Source organism: Podarcis melisellensis, assembly GCF_964234715.1.
Source record: "Podarcis melisellensis genome assembly, chromosome: 1".
Classification (NCBI taxonomy): Eukaryota; Metazoa; Chordata; class Lepidosauria; order Squamata; family Lacertidae; genus Podarcis; species Podarcis melisellensis.
Window position 1 is genome coordinate 96,676,330 of NC_138528.1, and position 25,095 is coordinate 96,701,424.

The window sequence follows — 25,095 nt, forward strand, 5'->3', positions numbered from 1 at the left end:
ACACTGTCCCCCCTCTGCTGCCACTGTGGCCTCTGCCTCGACACCACTGTGGCCACGGCCTTTGCTGCTGCCACCATGGCTGTCACCATACTTCCAGAAGCTGGTGCCTCCTCAGGCCTGAGGTTCCACATCCCTGATTTAAAGAATAGCAACGGATCTGGCAAATTCAGGAAACGGTTTTTAAAACCGTCATTTTGAACATTCCTGCAATTCTTGAATGGGCATGGGACCCACAAAGTTGTCCTCAGCATGTTGCCATCAACTTCGGGAAGGAGCATAGTAAAGATGGTGATTCAAAACTGTGAAAACGCACCACATGAGGAGCAACTCATATGAAGTGGCATCCACATGAGTGTGTCCGCAATTTAGTTCCTCGGGTAACTGCTGGTGGGGAATTTTGCTAAATGTAAACAAAGTCTCTTTCTAGCTGGATCCTTGGAGATTTCTGTAAAGTTCCTATAACTGCTTAAATATTCTGATGTGTTCAAAAAATTCTGCCTGGGCAGCAGAATTTTACAAGGTGGTGGGGAATCATATTCTGTTATGAAAGTAAGCACATTTTGTTTTTTTAAAATTAAATGCCTGCAGCTGAATTCTCTTCATACAGTAATATAAAAATGTGATATTTTCAAATTTACATTAGTGAAAATGAAAGCACTTGAGTTTTCAGTCCTACTCAGAACTGCTCCTGCTTCTTTCCTCAGCAGGAATACCCTGCTTGCCAAGACACTGATTTTGTGGGTGGAGATAGAGTCAGCTTGTAAAATATGCTTGCTCTGTAACAGAATCCATTTCCTGCTAACTACAATATTGCAACACACCCACAAATAGAAACTAGCACTTCCTTAAGGCAGAGACTTTTACATGTAAGTACTGTATTGATATTTTCAAACACCGTCCTTAATGTCCTTGAAAGTAAAAGCTGAAAGAAACTGTGTTTTTCTACTCAAAACCAAAAGAACATTATCTTAAAACTTTTTTTTTCCTGTTGCAATTGTTCTAAAGTTCCTCAAGTAGGGCTTGTTTTGAAATCAGATTTTTTTTTTTAATCCGCAGTGTTTATGGGGTTTTGCTGTTTGACTATTTGACAGTCTAAATTCTGGAATGGGGAAATGTAAACAGTTCCGCTTTATAACTACTGATGCAAAACTGCTTTAAACCAGGCCTCTGATTTATGAGAGAGTGTGGCAAAAAACAACAAAAATGCTGCAATTTTGTGCATGCTTACTTTGAAGTAAATCTTACTGAACTCAGAGAGGCTTTCTTCTGAGCAAATTTGTATAGGAGAAGGCTGTGCAAAACGTCACAGCATATGCATTTTGAAGAATAACAAATTAAATCACCATCCTTGTCATAATGAATGCTGGTGAAGAACTCCAATACATGATTTCACACAGGAACCAATTTTGCATGTTTCATTGTAGTTAGAGCCAACTTAATCAAACCTATAAATAAAATTACAACTGCTGCTATATGTGCAGGCGGAATCCAGAAATAATTTACTCAAGTTACTCCACAGTAAATATACATAGGAGTGTAATCTAAGGGAGGATACAGACCAACCTTTAATATGTGAATTTTCGAAAGAGTGAAGTTTTTTTTTATTATTTTGTGGAAATTAAAGCACATACAGTAGTTGTAAAACATTTGAAATGCCACGTAGTTCTTCCCAACTTCCTCTAAAAGACAGAAGAGGCTGGTTAGCATAAGACTGCATAAACATGGGCAGAATTGCTCTTTGATAACGCAGGGCAATGTGTCATGTACAGTAAGCCCACATTGAACTTGTGTATATTCAGCTTTATATGCTTGGCAAAAAAAAACTCTAAAATTTTGCTCTCAGTTTGTGTTTGGCTTGGTAGGCTGCAATCTGTACAGGCCTGCCCCTACACAGAATACCATATGAATTAGTGGTACCGAGAATTTTTTCACAGTAGATTTCTGTTGTGGGAACAGTACTTTTTCCAATGGGTAATGGGAACTAGTGCTATTGTGTCTGTGTATTTCTTGGTTTGCCTCATCGTATGTTGGGGCCGAACACAGGGAGGAAAGATTAGCTATGTGGGCCAGCTGTGTATATACATTTGTACACTGTAAATGTCAGTGCTTTTCTTCAGCTGGAACTCACCAGAACTCAGTTCCAGCACCACTTAGGTGGGAACAATTGCCATTATAAGGGAACAAGGGAGGCATTCATGGTGAGTTCTGGCACCTCTTTCCAGGGCTAGAAAAATAGCAGTGGAAAATGTCATTTTGAACACACAAAATACACAGCAAGTGGATCGTTTGGTAGTAAGTTAATACTTTCCTGAACCCCACTTGGTTCCCCAACCATCCCTTAGTTCAGGGGTTGTCAACCTGGTCCCTACCACCCACTAGTGGTCACTTCATGATTCAAGGTGGGCGGTAGGGGGTTCTACAGCACAAGCTGAATCCTCCTTCCACTGAGCACTGGTGGGCTCAAGAAAGATGCATTAGGGGCAGTAGGTATAAAAAGGTTGACTACCCCTGCCTTAGTTCATTTGCATGAAGCTGGGAAGCCAAGTCAAAGTACAGTGGTACCTCGGGTTAAGAACTTAATTCGTTCTGGAGGTCCGTTCTTAACCTGAGGTACCACTTTAGCTAATGGGGCCTCCCGCTGCTGCTGCTGCACTGCCGCCACACGATTTCTGTTCTCATCCTGAAGCAAAGTTCTTAACCTGAGGTACTATTCCTGGGTTAGCAGAGTCTGTAACCTGAAGCATCTGTAACCCAAGGTAACACTGTATGGTCAAGAAAGAAGGTTGTAGCATGGAACAGCACAGGGGGAAATAATGACTAGAAAATTGAGAATGGGGGATATAGGAGACATGAACTTGATGTGATGAAGGCAATCAAAAGAGGGCTTAGAGAAGTTTCTTGAATAAAAGGGACTGTGTGTGGTAGAGAGTAGAGGGAAAGGGGATGACTGTAGCAGTGGAGGGTGCCAGGGAATCTAAGCAAGAGCAACTAGAGTGCAATTTGTTGCATTGATTTCAACTAATCAACCAGTGTTTGGTTACAGGTCTTTTATCATTTGCTGAAAACATACCAAATGCTGAGTGTTTTATGGCTGTGTGAGCATAATTAAAACTCAGAGTAAATGCTTACCTAGGCATTATTTTAATAGGTTCCAGATCTTTAGGGGAAAGACTTTAATTCAATTTTAAAATAAAACATATTTTCTAGCTAGGCAGTAAACAAAAAAAATCAAAACAAAACCCACCAATTCTTAGATGTCACCTTGGAGATTCAGCAAACCAAGCCACGGAAATGATTCCTGATAGAAATCACTTATTGCTCAGACTTACAGCAGTGGCTACGTTTACAAAGGAGCTGTACTGCACAGCTCTGTACAGGCTAGGGGAAAAATAGCTATTTGCTGCGGTCAAGGTCTCTGTTCAAAGTCCGATAAAAATGCCGATATGCTGCTTTAGTAAGTGCTTTCGTCTACTTACTTGCGTAATACTTGGCAGCTATACATTTCTAAGCAGTCCTTGACGTGGGAGAACTGCCGACTCTGCTCTGTAGCCTTGCTTTTGCTTTTCTTTGTGCCTCACCCTACTCAGATTGCAGCTAAATAACTCTGCTTTTGCTGTATATATCTTCTTTTTTAAAAAATTAGGTTGGTATTCTGCCATGGCTATGAGAAGCTTGCTTTCTGACCATAGCCACTATGTTGAATCCTTTCGTCTGTTCCTTGAGAATTCGACGGAGCATCAATGCATGCTGGAATTCATTCAGAAGAAGCTGCCAGGCATATTATCAAGGTAAAAGCATCAGGCATCTTATCAGAAGGACAAACTATTGACACGCTCTGGCATACATGATGGATGTTTGTGTGTGCAACAGAGCCAGGTTTGCAAGAACTGCTGGAGAGTATCAGACTGCTGTTTCTGTCCTTCCTGTCCTTTCCTCCCTCCCCCTCCTTCTCTAGATCTTTAATAATGTTTTACTTCAGACATCCCAGTAGAAAGCTTTTCTTTGTGATAGGGTTTGCCTAGCAGAAGACAGAGATTTCATTGTTTGCTCTCATGTAAATATAGCTCAACTTCCACGTGTGCACATACAATAATGAACAGCAATCACGATTTATCAGGATGTACTTTCCTTTGCAAAACAAAACCAAAAACCCTAATAAAAAAAATTAACCTCATTGATGATTCATGTGTGGAAGCTAAATAAACACATGTGGCATATTGGCTTAGGGGACCTGAATGCTCTAACCACAAGAGTTTGTCTAAGCATAGGATTCTAGTATATGGAAGCCCCATAAAAGTGTGCACTTTGGAACAAACCACTGAGACCCAAACCTGCTCCTGTCTTCATAACTCCACCTTTTCATTTATATAGGCCCATCCTGGGTTCTGCTAAACTAGACCAAGACCATTTCTGGGTTCTGCCAAACTGAGCTGATTGAAAATTTCTGAAAATGAATGTCATTGAACTTTTTGAATACCTACTGATCTCTTACTGTTTTAAAAAGATGCACTCTTTACCTCCTCAGTATAGGCAGTGGGAAATCTACAATCAATATTCTAAGTGTTGGTGGCGGGGCAGGTAAGTAAAGTATGAAGACATGCATTTAATTATTTGAACTACAGGTTTATATTATGTATATAACAGATTATAATTCATTTAATTTACAGTTTAGTTTCCCAGGTAGCTGTCAATAAAACCAGAAGCAATAGGATTATCTCTACAATATGTTGTATGGAGGAAAAAGACACAGAATGACATCCAGTCTAATCCTTTGTATATTTACAGTTTTGAGGTTTTACATTTTGTATGTTGAGACCTAGATGGTGAAAAGTGGGATATATAGATGTATGTATATATGTATATATATATGTATATATGTATATACACACACACACACACATATATATATATATATATATATATATATATATATATATATAATATTAGTAAGAGCTGGGCATTGTTGAATCCACTGAAATCAATGGGTTTGATGTACCTAATTCTGCATTGGATTGGGGCGATAGGTAGGAACCATGATGGTGTACATCATATCTGACTTTGGATTCAATCTTCTTTTCCATTACCAAATATTATACTAGTTGACCAAATGTCCAGAACACAGAGGGGATATGAAAAGGACCGACTGAGCATCCTCCACTAAAAATTGTTGTTTGTCGCACTGTGACTACGATCTTAAAACAGCTTACTTTGTAAATTAATCAACTTGTGCCATTATTGTCTTATAAGTAGTGTGAGTGGCGAGGGCAAAGAGAATAAGCAAACATGGGGAAGAGACAGATAAGTGAACCGTTTAATACACTATTTTGTTTTCTGGTGATAACCAACAAGATATCAGATCACACTATCCTTCATGGTGGTCATACTCATTTGCTGCAGGACTGTGCAAGCTTTTTTCAATGGTTGTTTTTTTTTAAAAAAAATACTGAATTTAGCAAAGAAGAAAAAGAAAGAAAACTAGAGGGGAAAGAAAAAAAAACCCACCAGCTCACATTAAAAATACAATTACTATTAATACATCCATCTTTATTTTATCTAAATATTTATAAACTGCACTTTTGTTTTTTAAAAATATGAGGTAGCGTACACCATATGAAAGTTAAAATGATACAAAAAATCATTTTTTAAAAACCATCGATAAATACAGGTTGGCCAAAAGAAAGTGTGCATTTTAGAGGCCAGTCTAAACACAATTATAAGGTGGATTTGTAAGAAGGCAGGAATGATTCCTGCTGAACCTCTGCTAGTAGGGCATAGTAGTAAAGACTCACTCCCTAGTAAAGGCCAACCAAAACCTCTGGGGGCACGAGGAACCACAAGAAGTGCCACATCAGAGGATCTCAGTGATTGAGGTGGAGCATTAAACACATGGGTGGCGTTGTGGGTAAAACCTCAGCGTCTAGGACTTGCCGATCGCATGGTCGGCGGTTCGAATCCCCGCGGCGGGGTGAGCTCCTGTCATTCGGTCCCAGCTCCTGCCCACCTAGCAGTTCGAAAGCACCCTTAAGTGCAAGTAGATAAATAGGGACCGCTTTACAGCGGGAAGGTAAACGGCGTTTCCGTGTGCTGCTCTGGTGGTTCGCCAGAGCAGCTTCGTCACACTGGCCACGTGACCCGGAAGTGTCTGCGGACAGCACTGGCTCCCGGCCTCTAGAGTGAGATGAGCGCACAACCCTAGAATCTGTCAAGACTGGCCTGTACGGGCAGGGGTACCTTTACCTTTACTTTACCTATTAAACACATAAATTAGTACAGAACATCCAAATGTCCTAACAGGTATTCACACAAAGTTAGTGTTTATAAGAAATGTGCTCAAATTTAGCAGGGGCAGCAAGGTCCTCAGACCACTGTGAAACAGAAGGTGGGTGATCGTCCTTACAGGCTTGAAGTAGAAATGTATTGGTGAGGGAAGGCTCACAAAATCCACTTTTGTCACCCTGCTATTAATACCCATGCTACAGAGCCATAATTAAAAAGTACATGGATATCTGCACATATCAAGGTTTTTGCTACTACACAGTCACTAGTTTAGTGACTGAACAACCCTGACAGAGAGCCCCACTTGTTCTGGGAAACAGCTCTACTCACCACAGTGTGGCAGCAGGTTCTATGGAGTCCTGTATCTGTCTGCCATGACTGTTAGCCATAGATAGGCTCGTTCTCCATTATTATAACTAATCTTAAAAAACAAACAAACTCAGGTGTGCTACCAAAAGGCAGCTATTCATCCGTCTTAGTGCAGCGTTATCACCGACTCTTGGTATGAGAAGCACCCAATAGTAAAATGCGTAAAAGCAGCGTCTTTTAGACAGTCTCACTATAAGTGGCAATAACTAATAGTGAGAATGTGTTATGCCAGTCCATAAAGAAAGTACGCCTTGTTTTCACCCTTTATCTTATTAATGTTGCCAACTCACACCCTCCAATCACAAAAGGCATTTGCTGTGCTATAAAACAGCAAATGTGCCATAAACAATCCATTTCCTTGAAAAGTTTAATTGGAATCTTAATGGTGAACATAGTGATAGCCTTTTTAAGGTAATTGTATTGGAGAGCTTAAATAATTCCTATAGCTTAATTTGAAAGTTGTTGATAGCGCAGGCTGCCGCATATTCAGCTCTTGAATCCCCCAAAGCACTTGTTTGCATATAAACAACTAACTGAACTCAATTAAGGTCGTAGATTAAGCTACAAATCAAAGGGGTTGGGGGAAGGGGTGGTTTATAATAACCTGGTAGGGGTGGTGATTTGATTACTTGTGAATGGGGAACGATACAATAGAAATGTGACTTTTTAAAATTTGGAGGAACGGGTTTTTATATCAGTACAGAGTTTGATTTTTTTTAAAGGAAAGAATAGTATTTGTACAGAAGGCACAGGAACTTCTGTATGCTTAGAATTAAGGACCAGTGTGCTTCTGAGCACCAAGATCAGAAATGTTCTCATTGTTAATACACACACCCCCCCGCTCCTGGTTTCCCCTCTACCCCCAAATATTCATTTCAACAATCTTTTTTTTTGGGGGGGGGAGCCTTTTGTTGCTGTTATTGTTAAACCATTGGGAGTCAGATACACTGGTCAATATGCCACAAATCACCCTGAGATCTACCAGATCAGCCTTCTGCCAACCCATCTACATTGCTAAACCAAGTAATATATGTTGAGTCCTGTTACAAATACTGGCAGCTCTCCCTCTCATTCTTCTCCCCCCCCTTTTCTTTCTTGTGTCCTAGGAGAAGTTGACCTTCAGATTCTTGTAGAAGTACGGGCTAAATATCCTGGAGTCGTCATTTGTAACGATGTGGTAGAACCAAGTGATGAACAAATAAGCGCCTACAAAGGTATGAGCGCCGCAACCCCAGAGTCGGTCATGACTGGACCTAATGGTCAGTTGTCCCTTTACCTTTTATGCTTTCTTGGTTTCATTTTGAACGAACGAATAGACTTTATTTGCGTAGCCGACAGGCCATAGCATCAAAGGACAAACACCGACAAAAATACATTACGAATATAGTTACCCTAAAATCTTATGACCTATTAAAACCCTAGGTAGAAGCTGGATTATCATTCATCCATGACCCTCTGTCCCATGGGCGGCGGCCTTTTCTCTAATAGATTGTTCCAGGTCAGTTAAGTGAATAGACCAGCCAAATTGAAAGATTATAAATATAAATATAACCTTGGAGGGATGATCAGGACAGGTTTCATTTCTTAAAAAGCAGAGTACAAAATAATTTGGCAGATACCGCATTTTTCGCTCTATAACACGCACCCGACCATAACACACACATAGTTTTTAGAGGAGGAAAATCCGTAGGCATGCCACCCGTAGGCATTCCCTCCATAACACGCACAGACATTTCCCCTTACTTTTTAGGAGGAAAAAAGTGAGTGTTATGGTGCAAAAAATACGGTAATTTGTCCTATCTGTTGTATCATTCTCATCCCGAGAAGTAACACTTCCAGGGAGCATTCATTCATCACAATTCTCTCGCAAGGGAATGGGATAGCTATCGTTTGATAGCATGGCGGTGATCCAGAGGAGAGCAACAATAGCTTAATCCCTTCTGAAGCAGAAGTGGAAACAGTACAAGCGAAGACACTTGCTGCTGAAACTAAGAGGAATAGACTGCAACTGCCTGAAAAGTTAGGTTTGAACTCACTCCGAAGGGCTACTTCATATTATTTTCCTAGATGGATATAAACGCACACAATATGTATGTTGCCAGTTCTGATGAAAGCACATGTCTGTTTTGACACGTGTGTTCATAATGGGAAGCTAATTTGTTGTATACTTGGCAAAGTAGCCGTAATTCCATTCCATGTGAAGTGGACCTGAGAGATACTAGCTCTCTTCAGATGTTCAGCCTGACCACATAAGCGCCAAAGGAGAGTTGTGGGATGGGAGCATGCAGGCCATCCCTGACCCCCAGTGTCCCTGTGTGTGCTAGCCCCACTTCTACTCCTGACTTTTGGAGGAGTGGGACAGAACCAGCACTCAAGGGAAAGCTGGAGACAGGGCTGCGGGTGTCAGTGGCATAGCCTGGGTTGCCAAGTGCCCGGGGCTGTGCAGAGGGGTGGGGTGCGGATAGAAATGGATGGAGTACATTCAACTGCCTAACAGTATCCATGTCACCCAGGAGATCGCAGCCACAGAGATAAGAAAAGAAGACTTGTTCCATAGTCTGGAGAGGTCACCTTCCTAGAGAAGCTTTTTTCAATGCAGCCCAGTGATGGAAGTGCACAGCTGTATTGAGGCAGCGCCGGGTGTTGAAATTTTGTGCCCCCTAACATTTTTGCACCTGGGACAACTGCCCCTGCAGCCCTCCACTCCCTACTATACCACTAGTGGAAGAAGCTACATGTTTTTGCCCTCCCATGGTCAGGCTGAACACCTGAAAAGGGCCATTGTCTTGTGGACTTTCTAAACGTATTTGGTCATTAGCCCAATTCTGATTTTTGGCATAGGGAAGCCACATTGACAGGCATTAGCTTTCTTTCCCTACTCTTCATTTCCTGATGTCTCCTCACAGACTGTCTAGTGATTAAATAGAAGCAGACTGAGTCAGATTATTTTCAGTGCTGATATGGATTACTGCTCAATGATCTCCGAGTTTAAAATAGCAAATTAGATTTGAACTGTGGTCGTATAGGCTAGAGACTGATAAATGGAAGAGAGGACTGAGCAACAGCCGCAGCATTCAGAAGTGGTAGCCCATGTCCAAGAAGGAATGCAAAGGAAGAGAGATAAGTGCAGGTGGAACATTTCTCATCTATTTCACAGGGATGTATCCTAATCGGAGCCCCGAAAAATGTAAGACTTTGATTTGATGTGCTAAGTTAAAGCTGTACCAAAGCACAATGTGTTTGAATGCTATGTGTATACAAAGCCCTTAGAGCACCTCCAGACTGTCATTTTTTTCAGGTGGGATTCAATTATATTCTGGCAAATTCAGGTTGTATAATTACAGCTGATTGGGAGGTCTTGTGCAGCAAACCCTGCTCCCCCCCCCATTGGACTTTTTGCTATAAGGAAAGTGACAGGGAATTGCATTAGAAAGTGAGGGAATAACACTTGCTTTGATGCCAAATAATCTCTCCAACAAATAACCAATGCCACCTAATCTCCCTGAACACAAGGGCCTTTCCACACTCTGTTTATAGTGCTGCTATAGTTGCTGTTTGATCCAATGTAAAAACTGAATTTGTAGCTGATTGTTTGCACCTTTGGTCACATTAGAGAGTGAGGGTGGGGCTTTCCTATGCACACTAATGGTTGTTTCTGTGTGAAAGGTTTTTTGGCTGTAGTCACACCCCTTGTGCATCCTTGTGCTCCTCCAGCCATTAAATGTCAGAGCTGAAAATGGGGATAGCAATTTTGTAGCTTTTTTTTGTGTGTGTTTAGTGTCTAGTATTCCTGAATTCTATTATTGTGGGAGTACAGGAAATTAGAAGACGAACTATGGGTCAACCTGAGCTATGGTGAACCTGGTTATTGTGATGAAATTTTGTCTGAAGCTAATGATTGCTTTCACAGGCAGTACTTTGACTCAGCACCATCATTCCTATCTGCCATCTCTCTCCTCTGAATAGCTCACAAATTCACAGTTTGCACTGGCCAGAGGGAAGCAGCATGAAACAAACATCTCCCAAACCACTCAGCAGCCATCCCCTCTACATAGAAACCAGGGCAATTCTTGCACACATGCTATTATTATTATTAGTCACACAAATGGATATATTGAGGATCCATTCCAGTTTTTTCACAAAAGTCAGATTTCTTGTGGTAGATTTTCTTTTTTTAAGTACAGTATTCTGGCATGCTAACTGAATAATGATGACATCATGTGACAGAGAGTATGCAAAAAAGAAAAAGTCCAGAAAACAAAGCCACTATACTACTATAAATGGAAATGGCCCTTAGAGCTATTGGGGGACTTTCTGCCACGAAACAGTGGAATCAAATCTTGGAACAGGGTTCAAGTAGCTGTGAAACAGGTTCCTGGTTTTCTTTATTTCTGATAACTTTTGGGGCACCAAGAAAGGAGCATGCAATATGTCATGCTTTCAGCCTGGGATGCTAGAGAAATAGCAAGTATTTTCTGCAAATCAGGAAAGCACAGCAACCACCTCTGTCATTCAGTGCTCACAACTATGCTTAATTCAGAACTGATTTCATGAGGAGTTAAAATGAGGCACAATGGGGTTAAGTTTCCTATGGATTCTGGGGGATCAAAAGCCAATTGCATAATATGTGAAAATACCTTATACACAATCTAGCCAATGTTATCAGTGGATATCAAAAGTAGCTGCCATTGGGCTTATCTGCTTCAATTTCTCCCACGGAACCAAGTAACATTTTATGCTGTTTCACTTTGTCCAGATAGCTTTACTCTACAATCCAGCCCCTGCCTTAAGATATTTCTTCTACATTGTCCTGTAAATCTAAAAAGTGACCCTGGAATCTGAGTTCTAGATATAAAATAGCAAGTATATATAAGAACATATTTTCCTCCTGATTGGATTCATCAAACTACTTGAGAGGATGGAACTGGGGACAGATTCTGAAACAGCCGTATGATTTATGCTGCTCCAAAGTGTTCCTTCCACTTTGCTTTGCTCTGTGGAAGTGAGTGAATGGAAGGTGGCACTTGGCACCTCAAGACTGGTGACACCAGGCGCGTTGTGTTTTTTAAAATATATGGCTTTCAGCCGCTTTAAAATTTGAAATGGAAATTTATTCTGTATTTGCAATTGAGATAAACTGTGGAGCTATCATATTTTAGAACGAGTAGCAAAGACAGAAAACCTTGAGAACATAAAGTTTTCTTGGCACAAGGAGACTTCGCTGGAATATGAAAGTCGAATGAAGGCAAGCAAAGAGGTGAAGAAATGGAACTTCATCCACATGATCCAGGTAAAGGGAGGCCTCAATTGTGGGGCAGTTGTGGTTGCTGGGACAACCATTTTCCTCATGCTACCTTTTGTGTGCGATAATACCACTTGAATGTCAAAGCAGTGCTCCAGTCCCTTGTATTCTATAAGTTTGTTCTGTTCACAAGCAATAATATATTTGTTCCAAACAATCAAGCCCAAAGAAAACAAAGAATGCATGCAAAACTTGCTGTAGAATAATTAGGACAAAACTCTGCTTTGCATTAGCTAGCGCATCTGAATAAAAAGTGAGTAGAGCTTAATATTGCTGCACCCCTTTCCCCTCAGCTATGCGGTTCTCTGGCACAAAACTCCGTTCCACCCCCAGCTTCCCTGCTTCACCTCTCTCTGAGGTCTACCACCCTGGGCTGGATTTCTGCTAGATATTTTAAACCCTCTTTATTTTTGCTGCCACCACCAGGTACGAGAATAATTGCCAGCTCTAGCATAGCCAGTCAAGAGGCAAGTGTGTATGATACAACAATATCATCAATAACAGAATAAAATATTGCAGAATTATTCAGTGCTCAGAAGCATGCGGTTTCAGTTACATACTTTCTTAGATGCTGCTTTAATCCATAGAAACACCTCTACTTAACTCCATGCTTCTAAATGTACCTAAGCAAAATCCACCCTCCCCATCTATCCCAAATGCTGTCCCTAATTGCTAAATCCATCACAATCTACCCAACACTATCCATCCAGTTCTGAGGACCTTCTGAGGGACCTCAGGGTAAGAAGAGAAGTTGCAAGGAACCAGGCGAAGGGCCTTCTTGGTAGTGGAACCTGCCCTGTGCAACACCCTCTCATCATATGCCAAACACAAACTTTCTGGAGACATATGAAGGCAGCCATGTATTGGGAAATTTTTAATGTTTGATGTTTTGCTGTGCTTTTATTATGCTGGAAGTCACCCAGGGTGGCCGGGGCAACCCAGGCAAAAGGCTAGGGTATAAGTAACAGATTATTATTATTGCTATTAAATCTACAACCTTCTCCCACCAGTATTTGAAGTCCCACCTGAACACTACTCACTTCCAATATTACAAGCACACCCCATTCCCCTCCCAATGCAACACTGACCCGAATCCATGTACTGTCCTGAACCCCCGGCCTACCTGGCAGCAAGTCAGTATGTCAAGTCCAAAGTCCAAGTCCAGGGACCGAGCCACACAAGCAAATTTGAAAGCTCAGGAAATGCAGTCCAGTGCCAATCCAAGTAGCCAAGTCTGAAGTGCTGTAGTCAGAATACAGTTCAGAGTCACACCCAAATCACAGTGCAGGAACATGCAAGTCAAGACCCAGCAACATGGGGAGTTGAGCAGAAACAATGCCTCAGCTTCCCTTTTCTACCTTGCCTGCTGATTGCAGCATCTGGGCTTGATGAGGCATGTGACCCTCACCTGTTCCAAGCCCACTCCAACTGAGGAATCACACATCCCAGAGCTAATGAGCTCCACCTGGCCAGCTATGGGCCCTTGCCTGCCTCAGCCTCCTGCAGCTCTCTATACCTTAGAGCACTGATGGCCAAACTCGGCCCTCCAGCTGTTTTGGGACTAAAATTCCCATCATGCCTGACCACTCGTCCTGTTAGCTAGGGATGATGGGAGTTGTAGTCCCAAAACAGGTGCAGCGCCGAGTTTACCCATCACTGCCTTAGAGCCTGCTGTGTTCATGGAGACAGGGGCTCCTCTGGCTGTGGTGATAGGTCCTGCTGCTCTGGTTCCTGTGCACTGACCCCCATCCCAACCCCATCCTCTGTAACCCTGTGAATACTTCCTACACCTACTTCTCCTTGCCCCTCCCCACTTTGTCCCAGTGTGTTCCAGTTCTGGCTACACCCCTCGCCAGGATCCCCTCCCTCTTCTCCATTGTCCTGCCGGTTCATGATGCTACTTGCCTACACATTTAGCACAATACATACTACCATATACTACTTTACTGTAGTTGCTCTAATGTGTACGCAGTATCATTTAGACACACATCACAAATACATTTTTGGTTTGGGTATATTTGAGTCATTTCACACAAAAATGGGAGGATTCATGGAAAAGTTTCAGTGAGCTCATTCTACATTAAAGTGATTCTTATATTTTCTAGATGCTGTATTATGTAAAAGACATCCCAGCTACTATCAGGTTTTTCCACAGCCTCTTGGAACCTGGGGCCAAGCTCCTTATTATTCTTGTTTCAGGTAAGTACTGATCTCAGTAGTTCAGGCACTGCTTATCTCAAGATTGAATTTCTGCAATGCGCTCTATGCAGAGCTTACTTTCTGCTTCCAGAAAGTGCAGTTAGCACAGAATGCTGCAGTGCGGTTGCTGACAGGAGTGAGGCCCACTCAGCCTATAACACGCTCAGAGATACACACTGATTGCCATTTTCTTACCAGGCCAAGTTCAAGGCGTAAGTACAGGTATATAAAGCTCTAAAGGCTTGGAACCAGTTTACTTGTGGGATCACCTTATCCCATACCCGACCGCTTTGATCTGCAAAACTGGCGCTGTTCCACATAATACTCATTCTGCAGTTTTAAGAAATCAACCTTTTAGTGCGGCAGTGCCTACACTTTAGAACTCACTACCTATTGATATCAGGCAGTTGCCTTCACTGCAGTCTTTTTGGCAACTGCTTAAAACATTTTCATTTAGGCATGGCTATCCAGACATTTAGATGCTTACATTCCCTCCCACCCCCCTTTTACTGTTAATTATCTTTAAATGCTTTAAGTGTTTTTTGTTGAATGTCAATATTACTTGTAAACTGCTTGGGTGTATTATTACAATCAAGTGGTGTATAAATTTTGTTAAATAAATAAATACTGCCAAGTACATTTCTTACACACTTCAAGGTTGTAATTTAGACTTCTATGTGATTTCCTATGAATGTGTCTGTTTTCATAATGGAACACCAAGACCCAGCTGCTTATACAAATCTATTTCTCAGAGATTAAAAAATACAAAAATTAAATTAGCATACAAGTTATATAAAAAATTCTCATATTAAATGCACCATAAAAACATTCTGATTTAAACAATCTTATCTATTTATGCACCCCTGTCCCAGTCTTCAACACACTTTTGACCATATAAATAGACTATTATACATGTGTATCAATTGTACACACCCAAACTCTACTTTTTTAAAAAAGGATTTTAAAATACTTGTGTTAATCTGCCCTTTCAGCCTCCTCCTGTGCATGTTTTCTTGGATATAAGTCCCACTGAGCTTAATGGAGCTTACTTGGAGTTTAATGGTGCATAGAATTAGCATGTCTATTCTGTAGCATCATGAACAGCTTCATAGATTAATGATATGCAATGAGTTTGAGAAATCTATGCAATATTTCTTCTGGTATTGGTACCACTTAATTAGCAGCTAAAGTGGAAGTTAATCTCCTTTGTGGGGAGATACCTATTCTCATGATGTGGGGGAGGTGTGTCTTTTTCTATCTTCTAAACAAGGCGTATCTCTTACAAACACATTTATTTATTTATTACAGTTATAATATGCAGTGCTTTTTTTCTAAAAAAAAATGTTTAGGGGTACTCTCCTTTTCCTAATCATATTGAAATTCTGCCCCTCAATGAGGCCAAACGTAGATTCACAAAATGTTTAGGGGTATGCATACCCCTGCATCCCCCCCCCAAGAAAAAAGCATCGATAATACGTTATAATATAAAACTGAGGTAAGATAACCCTTTTTTCAAGAATGGAACTCAAAGCAGGATTTCTAGATTCCAGGCACAGAAGCTACACATGTTGAACCTCTGCAAAACTGTTGCATTGTGTATGAGTCAGTTACAATCTAGAAGAGTGATGGGGAATTATCAGTTTATTCAGCTAGGAATGGGGAAGGAAGAGCTTACTTTTTATCCCTGAATTGCACCGAGCCATTGAGTTAATTAAGACTGTCGCTTAAGCACTACAGAGGAAGTAAGGCCCATTCAATGCAGTGGATGTTTATTCTGAGTAAACATGCACTGGTTTGTGTGTTGCCCTCATTAGAAGGTCCCTGATTCTTTGGATGTCATGGAATGTAATGGAGTTGTCTATCACAGAGATACGAGTTAATTATATAAACATTAGAAGAATGCACAGAGTTATAAAATAGCTTTATAAAGTTCATAGCAGACAACAACAGCCCAAAATGTTCCATTAATTGCAGAATGTCCCCGTTTCCCCTCCCCTAACTGCACACAAATGTCACAACAAATGTTGCAAACAGAATAGGCACTAAGTCTGAAATCTCAACTCATGCAAGAAACCCAATTGTTCTTAATGAATCCATTAATCTGCTGCAGATTTTTCAGAATAGCACATGTCGTAACACCTGACTGCAAGTGGCATTAAGTAAATCTCTACAATGGAGCTCTGTTGTGCTATTTGGCTGGCTCATTGCCCATGTTTACTGCCCATTTTGTTTAATATTGCGATACAGTGTAAAAAAAGAAAGAAAAAGAATCCCATCTTCAGCTGGTTATATTTGACACCTGAATAAGAAAGTTGTGATCAAGTCAATTGCAAAATAGAATACCAGAGGAAGTGGCATTTATATGTTCATGTGGATATAGTACTGAGGCAGCAGAGCAAATTGAACAGATTACACACAGCAGGTTTCAGTGCCTAATGGGCATCTTATGAGTACAACCAGCCAAAGTTAACTGTTTTCAAGTTCCACTGATTTCAATGGGCGAGTTAAACATGTATGAAAAACTCTTCCATTAAATTCAATGGACCTAGCAAGTGATTGAATAGCCTAGTTTGTGCCTGAAGTGTCCTATTCAGTTACAACAGTGGCATATTTTTTACTAGGCATAACAGATATGATTTTGTTATGAGTTCTTCAAATGCATGCCTAATTTTATCTCTCATTTTGATAATGTGTATCTGTTTAATAGTACAAATTTTAAAAAGGGGAGGATAGAATTCTTCACAAATGTTTGGTGCAGCTGTGGCCGCACTTTGCTCTTAAAACTGGGCCTCTAAACTGGGGGCTGCTTCTCCTCCATAAAGCTCACTGTGTGAATAAAATAATAAATTGGGTAGCGTTTATATAAATGGCTGCCTTTCTATCATTGGAATACAAAAACAAAACAAACAAACAAACAAACCAGGAACACAGCAGCACACAGTTGTGTGAATTACAGGGAAATGTAACTAAGAGTCATACATACATCTCATTACATTGAGCATGGTTAAACTGTTCCCAGACTGCATTTTTTCCTGATGGCACATCAAAGATGACATGTTTGCATGTTGTCTCCCCTAAATCCTCACACGTAGAATACGAGCATGCCAGGGAGAAGCCCCACCTAGCAAACCAATTCCCACAGCCATTTCAAAATCAAGAGATGTTGCAGTTCTGTATTTCAAAAGTAATTGTCTCTATGTACCCAGATACAAAAGTAAACTTAAAATCAACTCCAAGAGAAATTTGAAAAGTTTAATCTACATTCTGGAAGAGGCTGAGGTACTGTATTTCACTGCATAATGGTCTCACCACCGCATAATAGTCGCACCCCCTTTCTTCTGTCCCTAAAATCAGTCCCAAAGCATTCAGGGGATTTCCGAGCACCAAGGGAAGACCTCAAGGGTCATGTTGGTACAGGATGCTGAAGCAAGGGAGGGGGTAACAGGGAGGGCTTGTGACAACCTCCAGTGAAACAATAAGCCCTAATGAAGCTTAGGTAAAGGTAAAGGGACCCCTGACCATTAGGTCCAGTCGTGGCCACCTCTGGGGTTGCGGCGCTCATCTCGCTTTATTGGCTGAGGGAGCCGACGTACAGCTTCCCGGTCATGTGGCCAGCATGACTAAGATGCTTCTGGCAAAGCAGAGCAGTGCACGGAAGTGCTGTTTACCTTCCCGCTGGAGTGGTACCTATTTATCTACTTGCACTTTGACATGCTTTTGAACTGCTTGGTTGGCAGGAGCAGGGACCGAGCAACGGGAGCTCACCCCGTTGCGGGGATTCGAACCGCCAACCTTCTGATCAGCAAGTCCTAGGCTCTGTGGTTTACTGATAAAAAAAGTATGCTTGAGTCAGTGTCCACTGGTGCCAGAGAACGCCCAAGTCTCAGTTTGGGCTGTAAACCCACCAGGTCCCTTTGCCTAGGGTAAGTTTGGCAAAGGAGATATAGAAGGGCAGCAGGGTAGGTTTGTGGCCCAGATACTAGTAATAATCAGGAGAGGAGATATGGATAGACATGAATGGTAAGATAGGTGCAATGGGGAAGGGGGAAGGCTATCAAGGAAACCATGGGGTTAAGTGGAAGAGAGGCAAGGGAATAAAAGCACTAGACCAGGTGAAATAGGAAAAACAGCAACAGAAGAAACCATCTTTGAAATAATACTCCCACTTAAATAATACATAAAAGCAATTTCTGCAGTTCACCAATGTGACACCTGTGAAAGACTTGCTGTTCTTTGGCAACTCCTGTGCTTTTCAGCGGAGCTTGTCCATGTAGGAGTTCTTAGCAGATTCTTCTCGGTGTAAACTTTCCCCTACAGAAGTAATAGGGGATATTCATGAGAAACTGGGAGTAGAGGCTAAAAAGAGCAAAATGGTAAGGACACGGTTTGAAGGCTTCAGATCCTCCTACATTCTGCTTGTCAACAAGACCGAGGCAGCTCTGAAGAGTTATGTAGTGTTGTTTTTAAGATAATAGTCTCCCTACACATTCAGTTCTCAACAAAGTATTGAAAAACAAAACTAGTGCCATATGTTGCATCTACAGGGAGTGATTATTTTAATGTGCCAGTCAGGTAGTGTATAATTGCTCCGTTCAGAAATGGTGTTGAGTCACAGAACACTGACACCAGCACATTTCCTGCAATTAGTGCTCTGCATTCATTTTCCGCCAGGTGGAGAAGGGAGGTGGGGGGAAATATACACAAATTTGTTGTGCGGCATCGATTCTAAACCGCCAGAGTGTTTATGTTTCAGAAAGAAACTGTTTAAAGATATACTGCTTTCCAAAAAGGCTGGCAAATGGCTTTATTAGCAATGGGGATTTGCAGTCATACCTCTCAGCAAGCCCTCATTAGTCTTGAATTTATTGCTTTCCTACCCAATGGGGCTGGTGGCTTTGGCCTTTTATAAATGATTCACATCAGAAATGCTGAATCATGCCACCAAGGGTACCAAATAAATGGATTAGCCTGAATTCACTTCCCACTGTTCCTGCATGTGGATATATATATATATATCCATCCGCAGGATCTTATCTGTGTCCCTTATGCTAGTTTTTAGTAGATTTCTATAATAATAGCTCCCTTGTCACAGTAGGATGCAATCTGACTGGCCTAAGGTTGCCAAATGTTCTTTATATTTTGAGATATCCCCTATTCCAGAACTTCACAGATGAGCAGAACATAATGGATGTCCCTTATCAGAGAATCTTGTCATTTCATACTTCTTGGAATAGACACCAAAGCTCTTTGATGTCTTGGGCTGCTTGCTTCTCTTTGGCCTGCTTTAAATCGGTGTAATTGTTTGTCAGTGGTCTGGCATTTCCTTGCAGCTTAGCCTCAACACTAGGCAGTGGCTTCTTTTAAATGTGCATACATTGGGCAAGTTCTCTGAGTCTTGACAAAATCCCATGAAAATGAATGGGGTTTTAATTGGTCAGCATGACTCAGATAATAATCCTGCATGGACTTGCACAGGTGAGATTTATTTCCTATTAAGCAGGCATGGGATCTGGCGGAATGTTCTATTTCTTTACTTTAAATAGGCTTAATGCATGAGTAATTTGAGAGCTGTGACATAAAAAGTTTGTTGGTTTGTTTATAACATTTCTACCCCACTCTTCAAGCCCCCAGAAAGTATTTCTAAATGATAATAAAACAATTCATCAAAAAGCAGGGAGCTTCTAGGCTCTTACTGTTTTGCAGATGAGATCCAAGCAGGTTGCACAATTAAGGTAGATTTGGCACTCTTGTCAAGACACTCACTCAAGACACCTCTTGCTCCTCTGGCCTGGAACCAGTGTCTGAGGTGAGGGCATGGAATCCATTTTGCAACTCCAGTGACACAGTATGGCTCCTGACAGTCCTCCTTCTTTGTGCCATGTTCCTCCAGGAGTTTGTCTCCAGCAATGGGTGATTTCCCTCTTCCATAAGGGCACCCCACCTGCATTGCTGTGCCGGGATAGTCCTCTCTTCTCTACTGAGAAATTCCTCTTCTTGCCCAGTAGCTCAAAGTGTGGACAGGCGGGCCTCAAGTGGCTGTACCTTGTCTTCCAGCAAGGCAACCAGCTTGCACTTGCTAGAGGTGTAGTTCTGCATGTTCACAGGCAGGAAGAGAAACATGGCACAGGTGTTGCAGTCACTGCAGCAGTTCCCTCGCCGTCCATGTCTCTTGGCCCTAGGCACACCATGAGACATCACTCTGGGCCTCTCTTTCCAACTCCCCTGCTAGATGCCCTCAAAAACACCCCTGTTTACAAGTCCTATTAATGAGCTCCTGGTCATGGGCTCCCAGAGGCTGCAAAAAGCTAAACAGAACTGCTGCTGGCTGCTAACTCCTTCCCTGTGACATGATGCCATATAAATTCCCCACAAACAAACCAGTACAATTGCTCAATAAACATATGATGTATCGCCTCTCCACAAACTTTGTTCAACTATATTAGGATGAATGCTTCATAAACAGATCATCTGGGAGCTAGCCTAGTATCATATCAGGATTAAATTTGCAACCAGAACAGAGCAGATAATCGTCAATGCTGAAACTGATGAGTGAGTTCTACTCATGTATCAGCCACTTTAGCTTTGCCTCTAATTAGACATTAGAGTCTAATGTCTAATAATTTCTCAATAGTTCATCTCTGTTGGCATTATAGGGGGGAGGAATTCACACAGTGCTATTACCGTAGGTATATTACAGTGACTTTGGAATCCACTAACGCAGGCATCCCCAAACTTGGTCCTCTGGATGTTTTGGGACTACAACTCCCATGATCCCTAGCTAATAGGACCAGTGGTCAGGGATGCTGGGAACTGTAGTCCCAAAACATCCAGAGGGCCTAGTTTGCCTATGCCTGTACTAACCAGTAGTTCAAGCAAACCATATCCTCATTAAGATCAAGAATTTGGGAAAAGTTATCTTGTAATGTATAACCATGGTTTGTACTTGAAAACAATCCTATCAGCACCACTGATGGTTTCAGGTGCTGTTAGGATGGCACTTCTGCTGGCAGAGAGAAGTGCAGATGGGGGATGGGAGCTTCTCCATGGTGGAGGTCCCAGCTTTGCCTTAGCGGGTAAAAGCTACTACCAGCAGTTATGTTTACTCAGAAACAAACCCTGTAGTATTTAATGAGGATTTTTGTGAAGTACATTTTCATAGGATTGCAAGCTTGGCATCCAGTGTGTCCTCTCCTGAATTTGTTCATGCACTCACTTATTCATACTGGACCCCTAAATGGCTGACATTTGTAAAAATTCCTCTCCTCATATGGACAACCATACATATCTTGATGAGATATCGAGGAAGAGGCAAAAATCTAAGGGCTTGTTTACATAATCAGTTAAGCTTGAATAACGCCTCCTTACTTCAACTTCTGATTTGATTGCAGATTCAGAGGATGAATCAAAAGCTGAAAAGAGTTAAACGAAAGTCAATAACCTGCTAAAATCAAAGACTTGCTTTCTGACTAGAGATGAGATAATGAGAGGACATTCTAAATGCTTTCTCCTCTCCACCTCTATCCCACCCTATGAAAGTTCTGTCCCTTCAGTGATGTGTAGGGAAGCTATGGTAGTTTCATTGTTTACTCTTGCAGCACCATGTGACAAGACAATAATCCATCTCTGCTGTTCAAGAACATCAAAAGTGGCTCTGGTCTATGACCACTATTAAGCCTCTTTCCCTCTCTCTGGATGTTTAGGAAAGTTATCAGCCTTGGTCTAATTTGCCATGATGGGCCAAAGGAAGGGCTTAGCACAGACTTCCATGCAGCTCCCTCTATAATCAGCGATTGGCTATTATTATGTTTTAATAAATATATATACCACCCTTCATCCAAAGATCACAGAGTGGTTCAGAACATAAAAATACAAAACAAGAACCCATAATACCTAATGAAAACAAGAATAAAAACAAAGCAATAAGCCCCCTCCCACAAACACATATAAAAGGCCGTAGAACGGAGCTTTCCAAACTGCAAGTTCCAGGGAGCTCAGAAGCCCCCTCCACATTAACCTAGACCAAGACTTTTAGTGTGGCTGCCCCTGCCCTGTGGAGTACCATTCGTGACAAGAAACAACAGGTGACCACTATTTGGACTTTCCAGAAACAATAGAAGACATTTTTGTTCTGTCAGGCTTTCCCAAGCTGCATAAATAGGCCTTTGCCAGAAGTGTCTGCTTGTTAAGGGTTTTAGTATTGTTTTAAATGTATTTGTTGTTTTTCTGTTTTTAACTGTTTATAATTATTGTATGTGTAAATTGCCTCGAGAGAAAGTACTTTACAAGGTGATTAATAAATCAGCAATAATAGTAATGATGAAAATAAAACTGCAATATGATTTATTTGGCAGGAACCAGTGGCTGGGCCAGGCTCTGGGAGAAATATGGTTCTCGCCTGCCTCTGAATGATCTCTGCTTGTATGTTTCATCTGCTCACATTGAAGAGATACTTGATGGGGCTGGTCTAAAGTACAAGTCCTATGAGCTTCCATCTCATATGGACATAACTGATTGCTTCACTGATGGAAACAGAAATGGGGAGTTGCTGCTTGATTTTTTGACCGAAACCTGTAATTTTAGTAAAACTGCCCCCACTGAATTAAAAAATGAAGTTATCAGAGACCTTAAAAAGCCTGAATACAGTGAAAAGAGGGGTGACAAGTATTTTTTTAATAACAATCTGAGTGCAATAGTGATTGAGCCCTAAAAGTGTTTAGCTGTGAAGCAGCCACTCAGTTGAATATTTATTATTTGTTAAATACTTTATTAGTTTGGTAAGTATGTGATGCTTGAGTTAAATGCACATATATCCACAGGATCTAACTTTTTTGCCACTGTTACAGCTGCATAACAATATTGTTAGGTGTTTACAATGCTACATATTAAGACTTTGCTAACAGATTAAAACATAGCTTGCAGAGTTGTACATCATTATCCTTGCGCAGTGGTTCTGTTGTTGGCTATCGTGTGCTGAGATCATTAATCAAAACTTGAAAAATTGCAGGCCTGTGTGCCTCTTGATTGATGGAAAAGGTGTTGTAATGACCTTGAAAAGATGAATCCTTTATGAAGAAAACAGAAAAAGGAAAAACATTTTTAAATAGAACTTTATCGCTGCCTTTACAGTTATTGCAGCACATATTTCAAACCTTTAAATTTTAGAGCCCACAGTCAGTTCTGCTCTTAGCTCTTTAATGTTTTTCTCTTTGGTTTAACACTGTTTAAAAAGTAATATGTAGTGATAGGCTGGGGAGAAGAGGAGAAGAACCTTAAGATGCAGGTTTAGAGATGGGAAGAACAGAATGGCTGGGCATTTGCGCGTGTTTAATGGTTCTGGTGGAAGTGGAAAAATCTAAGTGAAAGGGGACCTCCAGTCAAGGTCATTGTATACAGCTCTGTTACTGATATCAGGAATATCTTGTGTTTGGTGAATCAGTGGCCCTGTGCATATATCTGCTACTGCATACATTATAGGATACATGAGCATGCCTGCACACACCTACTGTCCCATCACTCAGAACATTTAGAGCTTGCTAGCAGTGTGAAGTGGCCTTTTTGAGAGGTGAACATGTTTGAGCTTCACAGGCATTTCAGACCAGGCACCAAGCACCTATGAATTCCCACTGGCACTGAGCCATGGAAGAACAACAATGGTGGATGCCTGTCCTAGGCTTCTTCCCTTATCGTTCAGATACGTCATCAGGGGGATTACGAGTGTGAAGAAGCTTGAAGAAAGAAGAAGAGCTGAAGCAGGGCTGGAGGCAGATTACAACCTCAGTGTTGAGCACCTGCCTTGCATGTAGAAGATCCCTGCCATATCAACTTCACAAAAGGATCATGTAGCAGGTGAATGGCAAAGCCCCTCTTTCTGATGTTGGGCTATATTGATAAATATGTGCAGCTAGATTAGGGCAGCTTCCTATGTTCCTTGGTAAGGGATGGAGGAACTCCCCAATGAGGAATTGTTGCAGCGTTTTTAGTTTAGAAAAAAAAGTGTGAGTAAGAGGTGATATGGTGGAAGTTGATAAAATCATGCATGGCATGGAGAGAAGTGAATAGAGAAAAGTGTTTCTGACCCTCTCATAACACCAGAACTCATGGGCATCTAGTTGAATGTTGCCCCAATGTAAAGCTCCCAAAGAAATGTGAAGCTACTTTTGCCACAGAATCACCCCAGTCTGTCCCCATGCATTGAGGACTAGGGATATGGCTTCAAAGCTGGAGCATTCATGTTCTGGAAAGGCTTCATTCCTGGCATTTCCCCTGCAAGTTATTACAGAAGACTCAGCCATGTGGTTGTCCCCCATCTTTCCATGTAACCCTGTGCTCAAGTGGGGAGTATAGAAACAGAGAAAGGCAGACGCCTCCTGTTTTGCTGTCTCACAGCCTCATCTTGTGCCTGATCAAGATTTGCATGCATTATTTTCCCAGCAACTTTAAAATCCTCCTAAAAGGGATTTTTAGGCAGGCTGGTGCCTTCTCTGTAGTCACCTGATTGACTAATGTAGGGTAGTTAAAAGCTACGGCTCATCTATTCCATTCCTCAAAATGAAACATACGTTGCTTAGATCACTGTAGCAAAAGGATGTGATTTAAGATGATCCCTTAGCAGTGACATTCACAGTTTTCGCACAGGCAAAATGACATTAGCGCTTCATGTCAGCTTCCCAAATGTCGGAAGGAGCGGATTAATGTATGAGCCAACATATACGTGTTTCTGAACAATCTGTGGTTTTTTTAAGGTGCGCTCTGCATTTATGCCTTAGATATGTTGCTTTTTGTATTGATGGTTACAACATGGATACAATTCCACAAGTCTGTGCTCAAATAAAATAAATAAAATACCTGTTTTTAAATGTTCTTTACTGTTCATTCTTCTGTGTTACACACTGATGGATGAGGCCAACCCTAACTCTAGCACAGATTTATCAGTAAGGATTTTTGAAAAG

At 41.4% G+C, this 25,095-nt stretch overlaps 1 protein-coding gene and 1 long non-coding RNA gene across 4 annotated transcripts in view; one reads left to right on the top strand and one right to left on the bottom strand.

Moving 5' to 3' along the window:
* Nucleotides 1-25,095, bottom strand: part of LOC309380327 — a 107,752-nt gene extending 82,657 nt beyond the window's left edge. Inside the window, exons 1-3 of one of the 2 annotated variants that reach the window (XR_014172834.1) lie at nt 24,992-25,095; nt 18,359-21,555; nt 13,071-13,189 (exon numbers count right to left, since the gene is read on the bottom strand). This is a non-coding gene — a long non-coding RNA (uncharacterized lncRNA). Of the gene's footprint in view, nt 1-13,070; nt 13,190-18,358; nt 22,481-24,991 lie in introns of those variants that run through there. The other variant, XR_014172835.1, reaches the window with a different exon arrangement.
* On the top strand, nt 742-25,006 carry LOC309380125 (histamine N-methyltransferase-like). Of its 2 annotated transcripts, none has more exons than XM_081929962.1 (7): nt 742-866; nt 3,644-3,788; nt 4,526-4,578; nt 7,752-7,859; nt 11,805-11,935; nt 14,053-14,146; nt 22,498-25,006. In XM_081929962.1, exons 2-7 carry the CDS (start codon nt 3,658-3,660, stop codon nt 22,851-22,853), a joined length of 873 nt encoding a protein of 290 aa, XP_081786088.1. In that variant the 5' UTR covers nt 742-866; nt 3,644-3,657; the 3' UTR covers nt 22,854-25,006. The 2 variants fall into 2 exon arrangements, with proteins under 2 accessions (XP_081786088.1, XP_081786087.1); XM_081929961.1 differs by lacking the exon at nt 742-866 and adding an exon at nt 3,421-3,454.